Source organism: Abrus precatorius, unplaced genomic scaffold (genome assembly GCF_003935025.1).
Source record: "Abrus precatorius isolate BTA unplaced genomic scaffold, Abrus_2018 Scaffold5, whole genome shotgun sequence".
Taxonomy (NCBI): Eukaryota; Viridiplantae; Streptophyta; class Magnoliopsida; order Fabales; family Fabaceae; genus Abrus; species Abrus precatorius.
Genome location: NW_020874395.1, coordinates 12,361,051 through 12,372,447, shown reverse-complemented (window position 1 = coordinate 12,372,447; position 11,397 = coordinate 12,361,051). Strand labels below are relative to the sequence as shown.

Below are 11,397 nucleotides of genomic sequence, written 5' to 3'. Positions count from 1 at the left end.
TCCATCTTTCCACCAAGGCTGTAATAAGATGTCGGTCAATAGTAGCATGCCAACTGAGCTACTCCAACAAATCCAGCTACGGTAAGATGAGGAAGTATCTCCACTGGAACCCCTTCCATGTCAGCTGTAATGAAGTGACTCATTCTCACCTTCAAAATTGGGTGCTCACGTCCATCCCAAATATGCTTCGATACGTGAATAGACTGATACCTCAATAATGAATCATCCTCCGGGTCAGGATTTAAAACTTTACTTCGCGATGAAGATGATGTCATCTAAAATGAAATTTGTCAATTTAAACTGAAATTATGTACATTAAAATTAATAGATTACAAATTCTATTAAGTTTATCATTTTCTTTTTCATTATTACCTAATTTTTATTACAATTATTTAACTATAACAATTTCAAATTTTCAAATTAACTTAAAAAATGATTTCATTTACTTATTATATTAAATATTTTTTAACAATTTAATAATTTTTAAATATTATTTTACAATTAGAATAAATAGCAAGAAATGTAATTACGTGCACTTAATTAACTACTATATATAATTTTTTATTTACTCTAAATTTAAAACAAAGCATACTTTCATGCACTAAATTCCGTATTGTATATCAAATTTTACACTTACAAATAATTAACAAATACATAATTTTATCGCACCTAATTTAATTTTGTAATTCTTTATATTAAATCATAAATTTATTATTTTCTTAATTTTATTATTCTTATTCAATAATAATTTTGTTTCTTAAATTATAATTTTTTTATAAATATGTAATATTTTAAATAAATTTGTTGACATCATTATTATATTTTATTGTTAATTTTTTTATGAATATGATATTTTACATATATTTATAATTATTTTCTTTTCATAATATAATTGTATATGTTCTTTTTCTTAATAAATTTAATAAAAATATTCTATTTAGTTTTTTTCAAAAACTAATTATTATTTTTACTACATTTAATTTTTTTTTTGTCACAAATTCTTTATTATATCTTAATCTACTATCAAAATATAAAAAAATTATTATTTTTCGAGAGCAATTATTTTGACCATTCTATTGCATTCGATATGCTTTTTTTTTTTCATTACTATGGTTTTTATTTCTTTTTTCTGAACCGTATATCTTAAATGTCAAATTTTCTTTCCTTTTAATTTAACAATTAATTACTATAACAATTTATCTTAATATTTAGTAATTAAAATATATTATTTACTTACTAAAATTTAAATTGAATACATTCTTTAACTAACAAATTATAAATATTTAATATTATATTATATAATTTATAATACAATTTATCTAAAATTTTAAATCATAAACTTTGAAGCAAATATGTAATGTTTTAAATAAATTTGATGACATACTTATTATATTTTATTGTTAATTTTTAATGAATTTATTTTTTAAAATATAACTGTATATATTATTTTTATCAATAATTTTAATAAAAATATTGTATTTAGTCTTTTTCAAAAACTAAATATTATTTTTATTACTAATAATATTTTTATTTTACAATTTTTTTATATATCAATCTACTATCAAAATGTCAAAATTTATTATTTCTCTTACATTTATTATTTAATATTTTCATTGCATTTCACATATATTTTTTCATTATCATGTTTTTTATTTTTTTCTTAACTATGTATATTTATATATATTTTTATTTCCTTTTAATTTATCAATTTATTACAATCAAAATTTTTCTTATTATTTAATAATTAATTCATATTATGGATTATTATAAATTTTATTTAATACATTTTTAAACAACCAATTATAAAAAATAATAATTATATTATATAATTTCTAATACAATTTATCTAAAATTTTATTTGTTACATAATACATAAATTAATTTTTAAAATATTTAAAAACAAAAAATAAATTGTGCACCTTCAACGCTTCTTATATGAATTTCAATCCTCTTCTTCACGAGCTCCACCCAGTCACCCAGAAAGTCTTCACTTGCACCACAATCTCATGTTATATGCATACAATTTCATATTTAAAAACTAAAATATATTCGATCTATTATTTCTTTTACCTTATAATAATTTTTTTCTCAAGAATCTGAATACCAGAAGCCAACAAATGTGCCTAATAATGCTCTGTTATTTTTTTTTTTGGCAATCTAAAACTTTTGTAATATGAGACGGTAACAGAGAAGAAAAAAGGAGGGGAGAAAGGAAGACGAAGCCACACCTTAAACAGTCAAATTCCTATGCCAGGTGGACCAATAATATTGTGTCGTCCCTAACTCACACGACACTGAAGGTGACTCTGCACCAACCGGTATTGAAGGTGCCTCTGAACTAGCCGACACTCTAGGATTTGTACACATATCTTCTTTCATTCCTACCCGTTGATTCGTTCTAAATTATTTTAATTTTTTTTTGTTTAATTGGTATCGTCTAGCATCTGGACAACTCTTTTGCCATGTGGCTTCTCCACCTCAAACCGAAAATTTGTTTCCATGCAGTCCTAATTTGGTAATTTTTTTTTAAATAACTCCAAAAGGGCAAAAAATCTGATTCTTGGAGGAATTGAATGTTGTTTGGAGTATATGACTCAAATACATGAAGTTGCAGTTATAGTTTTTGGTGATAACTAAAGTCATTATAAGCAACAAAGAATAAAGCTATTAGGAATATAGTTTAATGAAAAGAATAAGAAATTTTTGAGTTAACTCAGTGTATTGAAGTTAAACATATTTAAAGTGAGACTAACTTTTGTGTTGATGTGGATTTAAATAAGGCTTACTATCGTTACTTATCACTGTTAGTTTATTCTTGATCTTCATTGGAACTAGAGCAATTATTGTTCCATAACGTAATTAATATTTCTATATCCTATAGTATTTATTTGTAATATTTTTATTTTTGGATTTAATCCCTTTTGTTAAAAAAAAAAGAGAATCAAAATTACACATATATTAAAAATATAGGGATAAAAAAAAAGCAATCAAGCCTATTTTAAAGAGCATTTTTGAGAGTTAGTTCACTTTCTTAAGATACTGTGTCGCTATCCTTTATAAAGCATTTATTTATTCTCAAATCTATTTTTTTTAATTCAGTCTAATTTAATATAGTAAAATATTATTGATAATGATTTAAACATGTTATATTTTTAAATTTACAAATTTAATTAATTTAACTAATCATACAATGCATTTTTTTCATTTAAAAATTATTTTAATTTAATAATAATAGACATGTAGTAAACAAAAATCTCACTGGTATTTATATAAAATTAAAATAATGACAAATTTTCCTCCCACCGCAACTTACTCCTTTCAAAACAAGTTTCTAAGGCTCAGTTGGGTATTGTAAGTTTTAAAATTATTATTTTTTCTTTTGTTTTCAGCTTACAAATTTTAATATAACCTTAAAATCAAATTATAATATATTTTTTATTGCTTGAGTCAAGCTTATTCAGTGATGAAATGATGCTAGTGGCATTAGATAAGAGGGTGAGATATAAAGATGAAAATAATAATGAATTGTTGACGATGAAAATGGTACTAAAAATAAAGAAGACAACAAGCAGTAATTGTATTAGTGAATAAGTATTTGATTTATTTATTGGAATAAAATAATAAATATTTATTTATTTTTGATCACCGAATAATACGTTTTTTGGTCATGAATTGTTTTTTTAAATTGAATGAAAAATACAGAAGCAACAGAAAAGGCATGGTTGTGATAAAACTGAATAAGATTAGTATATTGTTTGTTTTTCTGGCCCAAAGTCTTTTTGTTGTAAAAACATCCAAAATATTTGACCAAATATGACCGACAGGCCTATGATGTTATAAATCAAACGGGTAGCATTGAAAGAGAATAGGGTTTCAGCATCCAACGACGGAGAACGCGTTCACATCAAAACCTTTAAAAGCAACAAAGCCTCAACCTAGCTCTTCCTCTTTCTTCTCCTGCTTCCGCTGCAACCCACGGCATCCGAAGCAGGAGAGTAATATCATAACCTAATCAAAGCACCGTTTCGTTCCCTTCCGCCATGCCGTCTCTTCTTCCTCTCAACGACGCCGTTCCGTGCGAGACCCCCAAAGACAAGTCAACGAAGAAGAAGGACAAAGGGAAGAAGAGCAAGTCCCCCAACGGTGCCGTTTGGGAACCAGAATCTCTGAGTCCGAAGAACAAGAGCAAGAAGCGCAAGAAGAGTTTTGATGAAGAGGAGCAGCAGAAGAGCGAGACTAGCTCGGAGCTCGTGGAGCCCACTGAGGAGGAAGCTTTGAAATCGGAATTGAATAGTAATAATAAGAAGAGGAATAAAAAAACGAAGCTTGCAGAAGAAGAAGAGGTTTCGAAGGAGGAGGATTCGAATGCGGTTTCCAAGTTTAGGATATCGGAACCGTTGAGGGTGAAGTTGAAGGAGAAGGGGATCGAAACACTGTTCCCCATTCAGGCCATGACCTTCGACACCATTCTCGATGGTTCCGATTTGGTTGGTCGCGCTCGCACTGGTCAGGTCTGTGAAATTTTCTAATTCGGTTAACAAAAATATCTAATTATTGCCAAAGTGAATTTACGGACTTATATAGTTTTTAATGGTTACATAAATAGGAACATGAGGAGAGTGGGGTGGTTGTGTTGTTTGAAAGATTTAGGACCTGTTTAGATTGAAAAAGCGAAAACGTTTTTCGGTTATTTTTTATAATTTGTGTGAAAAATAATTTAAAAAAAAACGATTCCTTTTTATTGCTCTATTTTTTTCATTTTCAATTAAGCATCGTAAACCACGAAAACAACAAACTGAGATGGTATTTTCTGAAACCAAAAGTGCTGTTAATGCAATTTTATGGCTTGTTATCACGGTAGGTATGTTTTTGCAGTTTGGAGTGAGTGGGGATAGGAGAAGTTTTTTTGGTGAATTGCATGTGATTGAGGCTGCATAGTTGTATAGTTTTGAAGTTGCTATATGAAGCTGGTTAGAGTTTAAAGATAAGTGATGTTATACTATTAATTGCTTCAGATTGTTTTATAGACTTTATTATTTGGGAAAATGCAGGGTAAAACTCTGGCCTTTGTGTTGCCCATATTGGAGTCTTTAACAAATGGTCCGGCCAAAGCTGCGAGAAAGACTGGCTATGGGAGGCCTCCGAGTGTACTTGTGCTTTTACCTACTAGGGAATTGGCCAGTCAGGTATATTATGCATGAGCTGGTTGGGGGAGTATTTTGGTTTGCTATTTTATTTTGGTATATTCTGATGTTGAATATGCTGTGTACTAGGTTCATACTGATTTTGAAGTTTATGGTTCGGCGATGGGATTGACTTCTTGCTGTTTATATGGTGGAACTCCATATCATACTCAAGACATTAAGCTCAAGAGAGGTGTTGATATTGTGATTGGAACACCAGGTCGTGTAAAGGTAATTACTTAAACACTAGGCGTTGGGTGCATGTCACTGCTATTTTTTTTTATTGATATGATTTTCAATCAGTGCAAGGGTAGATTGTAGAAGCTTCACTTTGTCCATTTAAGGGTTAAAGCTATTAGTGATTTGTGTAGGATCATATCGAGAGGGAAAACCTTTACCTGGGCCATCTAAGGTTTCGTGTCCTTGATGAAGCAGATGAGATGCTGAGGATGGGCTTTGTTGAAGATGTTGAACTTATCCTAGGTATGTGGTTTGCATTTTTTTGCTAAATGTAAATTTTCATGTACTACTACTACTACTATGTATATTTTTCTGGGCAAACTGATGTTGAATGTCAGTATTTATCAAATTGGATGCTCTTCTGCTCCATTGCTTCTTTATTTTCTATGTTGTTTTTGCTAGTTGCAGTTAGAGTTGTTGTATGAGTAGTTTTGAATTCTATCGTCATTTTGTTAAAGTAGGTGGTTGCTGATGGGATTTTCGTTTGTTTGACTGTTGTATGCAAATACTATACATATCAGTGCTAGTTATTTTCTTCTTTCACATATCTTTTGTGGTTCTGTCTGACTTCTGATAACGTGGAGCAATATCTCAATTTGATAAGAATAACAAATTGTCAAATCCTAGCTAACATCCTCAAAATGTTTCTGGATGTTTTCCAAGGCATGAACTTTGATCAAGGTCACTCAAGGTTATATATTTACAATTGTCTCTTATTTGACATTGCAGGAAAGGTAGAAGATGTTGGTAAAGTTCAGACGCTTCTTTTTAGTGCCACTTTGCCAAACTGGGTTAAGCATGTACGTTTCTTTGGGATCATCTCTCATTCTAGGTTTATTTTTTGTGCTGATTGGGTGTTATTTGGATGGCATTTACCTTATCCACCATCTTTTGGTTGGCAGATTTCTGCAAAGTTTCTGAAACCAGATAAGAAAACTGCTGATCTTGTTGGGAATGAGAAGATGAAGGCTAGCACCAATGTTAGGCATTTTGTTCTTCCATGTCACAGTTCTACCATGTCCCAAATTATACCTGACATTATTCGCTTTTATAGCAGGTATTTTTTAATATCCATTGTTTGATTTCTGCATTAAAATATTGTGTGCTGTGGGAATCTTTTAGAACTGTTGTGTTCTTTTGGTTCTGTTTTAGTGGAGGCCGGACAATTGTATTTACTGAAAAGAAGGAGACTGCTTCTGAGTTTGCCGGGCTGTTGCCTGGAGCAAGGGCTCTCCATGGGGACATACCTCAATCACAACGGGAGGTGAGCCTTTTTTATGACTTTTTATATGACTAATAGCCTATTGGTTCTTGAAATTTTCATTTTATGGATATTGGAAGGTGATCTGTCGTGAACCTAATATCTTTTTGGACTAATTTGTTTACCTTTTGATGATTTTTCACAATAATAATGTGTTGGTGCCACTCTTGCTGTTATGTTTTCTGTTAACTGTGTGCTGTCCCAAGCAGGTCACGTTGGCAGCTTTTAGATCTGGGAAATTCATGACATTGGTAGCCACAAATGTGGCTGCAAGAGGTCTAGATATTAATGATGTTCAGTTGATTATCCAGGTACTTTTATTCATATACATTTAAGTATACTAAATAAATCTTTATATGCATTTTGATCTGATGTACTGAATTGTTTTTGATTTAGTGTGAGCCTCCACGTGATGTAGAAGCCTATATTCATCGATCTGGACGCACAGGAAGAGCTGGTAATTTGATTGTTTTTCTATTTTTTTATAATGGACTGCTAGAATTGTGTTAATTTGGGTTTAAATTTTTTAGGTAATACTGGAGTTGCTGTAATGCTTTATGATCCCAGAAAGGGGTCAAAAATAGGTCAAATTGAAAGGGAATCGGGTGTGAAATTTGAACGCATAACTACTCCTCAGCCTGATGATATTGCCAAAGCTGCTGGTGTGGAAGCTGCTGCTGGAGTGATTAACCAAGTATCTGACAGGTATGCTTCCTGTTATTTGGTATTTTTGTTTAACACTGTCTTCTGCTGTTAACATATGTCATTAATGCAGTGTGATTCCTGCATTCAAGCCTGCTGCCGAGGAGCTTTTGAACAACTCCGGTTTATCAGCTGTTGAATTACTTGCAAAAGCTCTTGCTAAGGCTGCTGTGGGTCTAATGTTCTTCCTAACTAAATTTGTTTTTTATAATGTACCAACTCCTTCATTGTCAATATTTTTCTCTGATCTGGGAAAATGTTATATTTGTAGGGTTTTACTGAGGTAAAGAAAAGATCAATTCTGACTTCCAGGGAGGATTATGTTACGTTACTTCTTCAAATTGGAAGACCTATGTTCTCTCCAATGTGAGAATTTTACAATAATTAGGAGCATCTTGCATCATATCAGCATTTACAAACTTTGTTTGGATTAGCCTATTTGTTTTAACTCTTGGGAGAGTTTTTGCCAAAAAAAAAAAACAAATAATTTTCTATGCAGAGCCTGTTTCTATTGGAAGATTTTTTAAATTAAAGTTATGTTTGAAAATTATGATAATTATGTAAAGTTTTTGTAAAAATGGAAAAACTTCAAAGAACACTATTAAAGTGTTTTTCTTATGGCCTAAGGTTCGTTTATTTAGTTAAAAAAATTGATTTTGTGAAACAAATTTTTGATGGCATTCTTCCAGAAGCAATTTTTTTAACTTGGGAGAAAGTACATGAAGATATATTTTTGATGTTCTTTCATTTTTTTCTCCCCAAAAATCTTCTGCAATTATTATATGTTTTATTATATATATATATATATATATTTAAATTGAAGAAGTGCCGTCTTTTTTTTTGGAAAGGGTATAATAAATAAACGGGCTCTTATAACCTGAGTCAAGCATTGGAATCAGGTGGTTTGGATATATTAATTTGGGTGTAGACTTATTTCATCTTTATTTATAAGTTATCAACTGAATATAAAGTATCCTTATTTTTGGATTTTGTCATTTGTTTGGTTGGATTTAACTTATGCTTTTATGAACTGTTGTCAGGTTTGCACTTGGAGTCCTGAAGAGATTCTTGCCCGAGGAGAAGGTTGAGTCAGTGCAGGGTCTGTCTTTCACTGCAGACGGAAATGGTGCTGTTTTTGATATACCAGCCAAAGATTCGGATTTATTTCTTAATGGTAAAATTTTACTTAATTGGTTATTTGGAAAATTCTCTGTCCATTCCACCATACATATTCTTTATAGCATCTTTAAACTCGCATTGCTATCCATGAAGTTAGAAACTATTAATAGCCTATGTCATTGCTGTCTTTTTTGAGTTTTTCAAACTTTATTGAATCCTGTATATGGCTTTCATCTTGATCATATTTTCAATTCAATTATTTTTTCTCTTCAGGTTCGCAGAATTCTGCTGGTGTAAGCCTAGAGTTGGTAACAACATTGCCACCTTTGAAAGAAAGGGACCCTCCGAGAGGGGCTAGATTTGGCGGTGGTCGTGGGTTTAACGATAGAAGTGGTGGGAACAGGTTTTCCTGTGGAAGAGGTGGTGGATTTTCTAGTCAGAGTAATAGGTTTTCAAATGGTTTTAAAGGTGGGAGAGGTAATGGAAACAGAGGCCGATATGGGGGGCAAAGGAGTTTCAGGGACTTCTGAGTGTTGTCTTCGCTCAGCATGTTCGTTTGAGCATAACTGCACAAAGTGCGGTGGAGGACTAAGATAGTAGCGTGACTGGTGGGTATTATTTGACGTCTGCACTTAAACGGAGTAGAGGAATGATGTTTACTATCCCTTCATCATCACTCTGCAGCCTTCACCAATATAACCATCGGCCACGTTTAATTAGATTTATTGCCATGTTATTGTTAAAACCTTGCCCCCCTCTCAATTTTGTTCAGCATCTGAACCCTACACGAGTGTTTGTTTATATAGTTTGCTATTTATATTCAGTTATTCCATTGATCTCAATTTTGATAGGGAAGTGTAAGAAGTAGGTCTTTATATTATGCATGAGCCAAGCAAGGAAAATATTTTTAAGTGTACTAATGACAATGACTTGGGAAAAATTAATATAGAAGTTTTCATTTTTTACGTGCAATTGCTTTTCCATGATCACCATCTATTTGTAGCCTTTTTGATAACCATCAACATGTCTTTCGTATCTGACTTGATTGTTCTGGTCTAAGGTGAAAGTTTAGAGTCCTGTTTATTAGAAGTTGGCGAAGGTTATTATATTTAAGGATTTGATTTTTTTGGCTTAACTGAAAATCAACTAAAAATAACATGTCAGTTGGTAGGTGGTTTAGAACCCCTATCTCATGGTGTCAAGCTGGGTGTGTTTGCTGTGTTGAAAATTATGTCTCCTTTTGTGGCTGTTTCACAAGAGTCGTTACATCTCAATCTTATCATTAGTTTACTAGTTGGCTAGTCTTAAACCTCCAATTTAATAATTATTTTATCTATGGTTAATTTTTTGTGTACAAAACTATTTTCTCTGGCACTATAAGTTCTCCACAGATGTAATAGTAATTCTTAATTAGTCTGATAATGAGTAGATTAAATTTTGAGTTTTTGAGAATTTAAAAACATTTTATCAAGTCGCTTTAATTTTGATTGATATAAACTAAAAGTTAATATAAAAACAAATGTTTTTTTACAGTATTATCACTAAAGGAGAATTTTTAAAAATTGAAGGACTAATGTCCAATCCGTACACTAATTTGGATTAGCTCTTTGTTTTAACGTCCAATGTTCTGTCTCTGCACTGGGGAAAGATGTCAGGTCTTCGGGGTCTTAAGATATACGAATTTATGAAATAATTAATATTCTTTTGTATTCTTAATTATTTAAAATATATTAATATTATTGAACAATTTTTAATTATCTTACAATATATTTTAAAAAATGTAAAGATATTAATTTAACATTTTAAAAATTTATTCGGCATCAATTTGATTATAGAAAAGATATAAAAGCAAATAAGTCTTTCAAATAATATTTCATTTTGTTAAGTTATAAAATGACTTATAACATTGATTTTATACATTGTTAAGACGAGTTTTATTCATGTAAAGACAAAAGTGATTAATGCAAAGCCATGAATGGAAAGAAGCTACATTAGAGAAAGGTGCTGAGTGGTAAACACCAAAATGGAAGAGAGCTCTGCACAAGGAAGCAAACATGTTGCAGTCCAAGGCTGAGTTCAGAAAAAGGGAGGAAATAACTAAAGAGTCAAAGACAAGATAAAACTATTAGAGTTAGTTAAACTTTTGTTGTTATGCTCTCAAGATTAGTTAAATTAGTTAATATTGAGTTAGTTTGGCATTGTATAAGTAGCTTGTTACCTGTTTCAATATTCAATAATAAGCATTCCATTCTGTATATTGTTTTTCTCTGTTGAAAATATGACCCTCATTTATTGGTATATATAAAGGGGCCTTCCTTTCAAATTTGATTTTCAGAGGAAGAGCTTTGGTTGGAGTGGCATTTTTTGGCTCAGAGAAAAACACTTTCAGGGTTGGTAAGTTTCCATCCCAATACTCTGCATAACCATCACTGCATACAACTTCACTCGCCTACACGCTACAGTTATAATATCTACAGTGCATCACCTACATTAATCTCAATCACGAAACCTGAACCCGATTGCAAAATTGGTCAATTAAAATAGAACAAGAAACTCCAGATAAAATCGCTCTTAGTTTTGTTTGAATCATTTTTATACATTTTGCAGACAAATTCTATTCTACGTGACCCGTTGCCCGAAGTCCTAACCTAAAAAATTCTCAAAATTAAAAAAATAAATCCTTAAATTAATTTTTAAAGTTATAAAATTATACATTTTAAACTATTATATTATTATTTTTTATTATTAATCTATAAATTTTTTACTTTACACAAAAATATATATTTTAATTTAGATGCTTATTATCTATTAACATAAAATTAACAGTGATAATTATTTTATAAAAAAAATAATATTAAACCTTCTCAATTATAAAAAGTAGTATAGATTTTA

At 30.7% G+C, this 11,397-nt stretch overlaps 1 protein-coding gene across 2 annotated transcripts; it reads left to right on the top strand.

The window, feature by feature from the left end:
* The first annotated feature begins 3,961 nt into the window (after positions 1-3,961).
* On the top strand, positions 3,962-9,413 carry LOC113867084 (DEAD-box ATP-dependent RNA helicase 7-like). Of its 2 annotated transcripts, none has more exons than XM_027502070.1 (15): positions 3,962-4,511; positions 5,052-5,186; positions 5,274-5,414; positions 5,555-5,666; positions 6,153-6,223; positions 6,326-6,480; positions 6,576-6,687; positions 6,894-6,995; positions 7,081-7,141; positions 7,215-7,389; positions 7,460-7,556; positions 7,658-7,752; positions 8,427-8,560; positions 8,779-9,071; positions 9,184-9,413. In XM_027502070.1, exons 1-14 carry the CDS (start codon positions 4,041-4,043, stop codon positions 9,033-9,035), a joined length of 2,118 nt encoding a protein of 705 aa, XP_027357871.1. In that variant the 5' UTR covers positions 3,962-4,040; the 3' UTR covers positions 9,036-9,071; positions 9,184-9,413. The 2 variants fall into 2 exon arrangements, with proteins under 2 accessions (XP_027357871.1, XP_027357870.1); XM_027502069.1 differs by having other exon boundaries at positions 8,779-9,076; positions 9,189-9,413.
* The last annotated feature ends 1,984 nt before the right edge of the window (positions 9,414-11,397 follow it).

Excerpts from the sequence above, each read along its gene's own strand:
- LOC113867084 (XM_027502070.1), top strand. The coding sequence starts at position 4,041 with ATGCCGTCTCTTCTTCCTCTCAACGACGCCGTTCCGTGCGAGACCCCC. Across the intron at positions 7,142-7,214 it reads TGGACGCACAGGAAGAGCTG|GTAATACTGGAGTTGCTGTA; the intron begins GTAATTTGATTG and ends TAAATTTTTTAG. Across the intron at positions 7,557-7,657 it reads AAGCTCTTGCTAAGGCTGCT|GGTTTTACTGAGGTAAAGAA; the intron begins GTGGGTCTAATG and ends TTATATTTGTAG.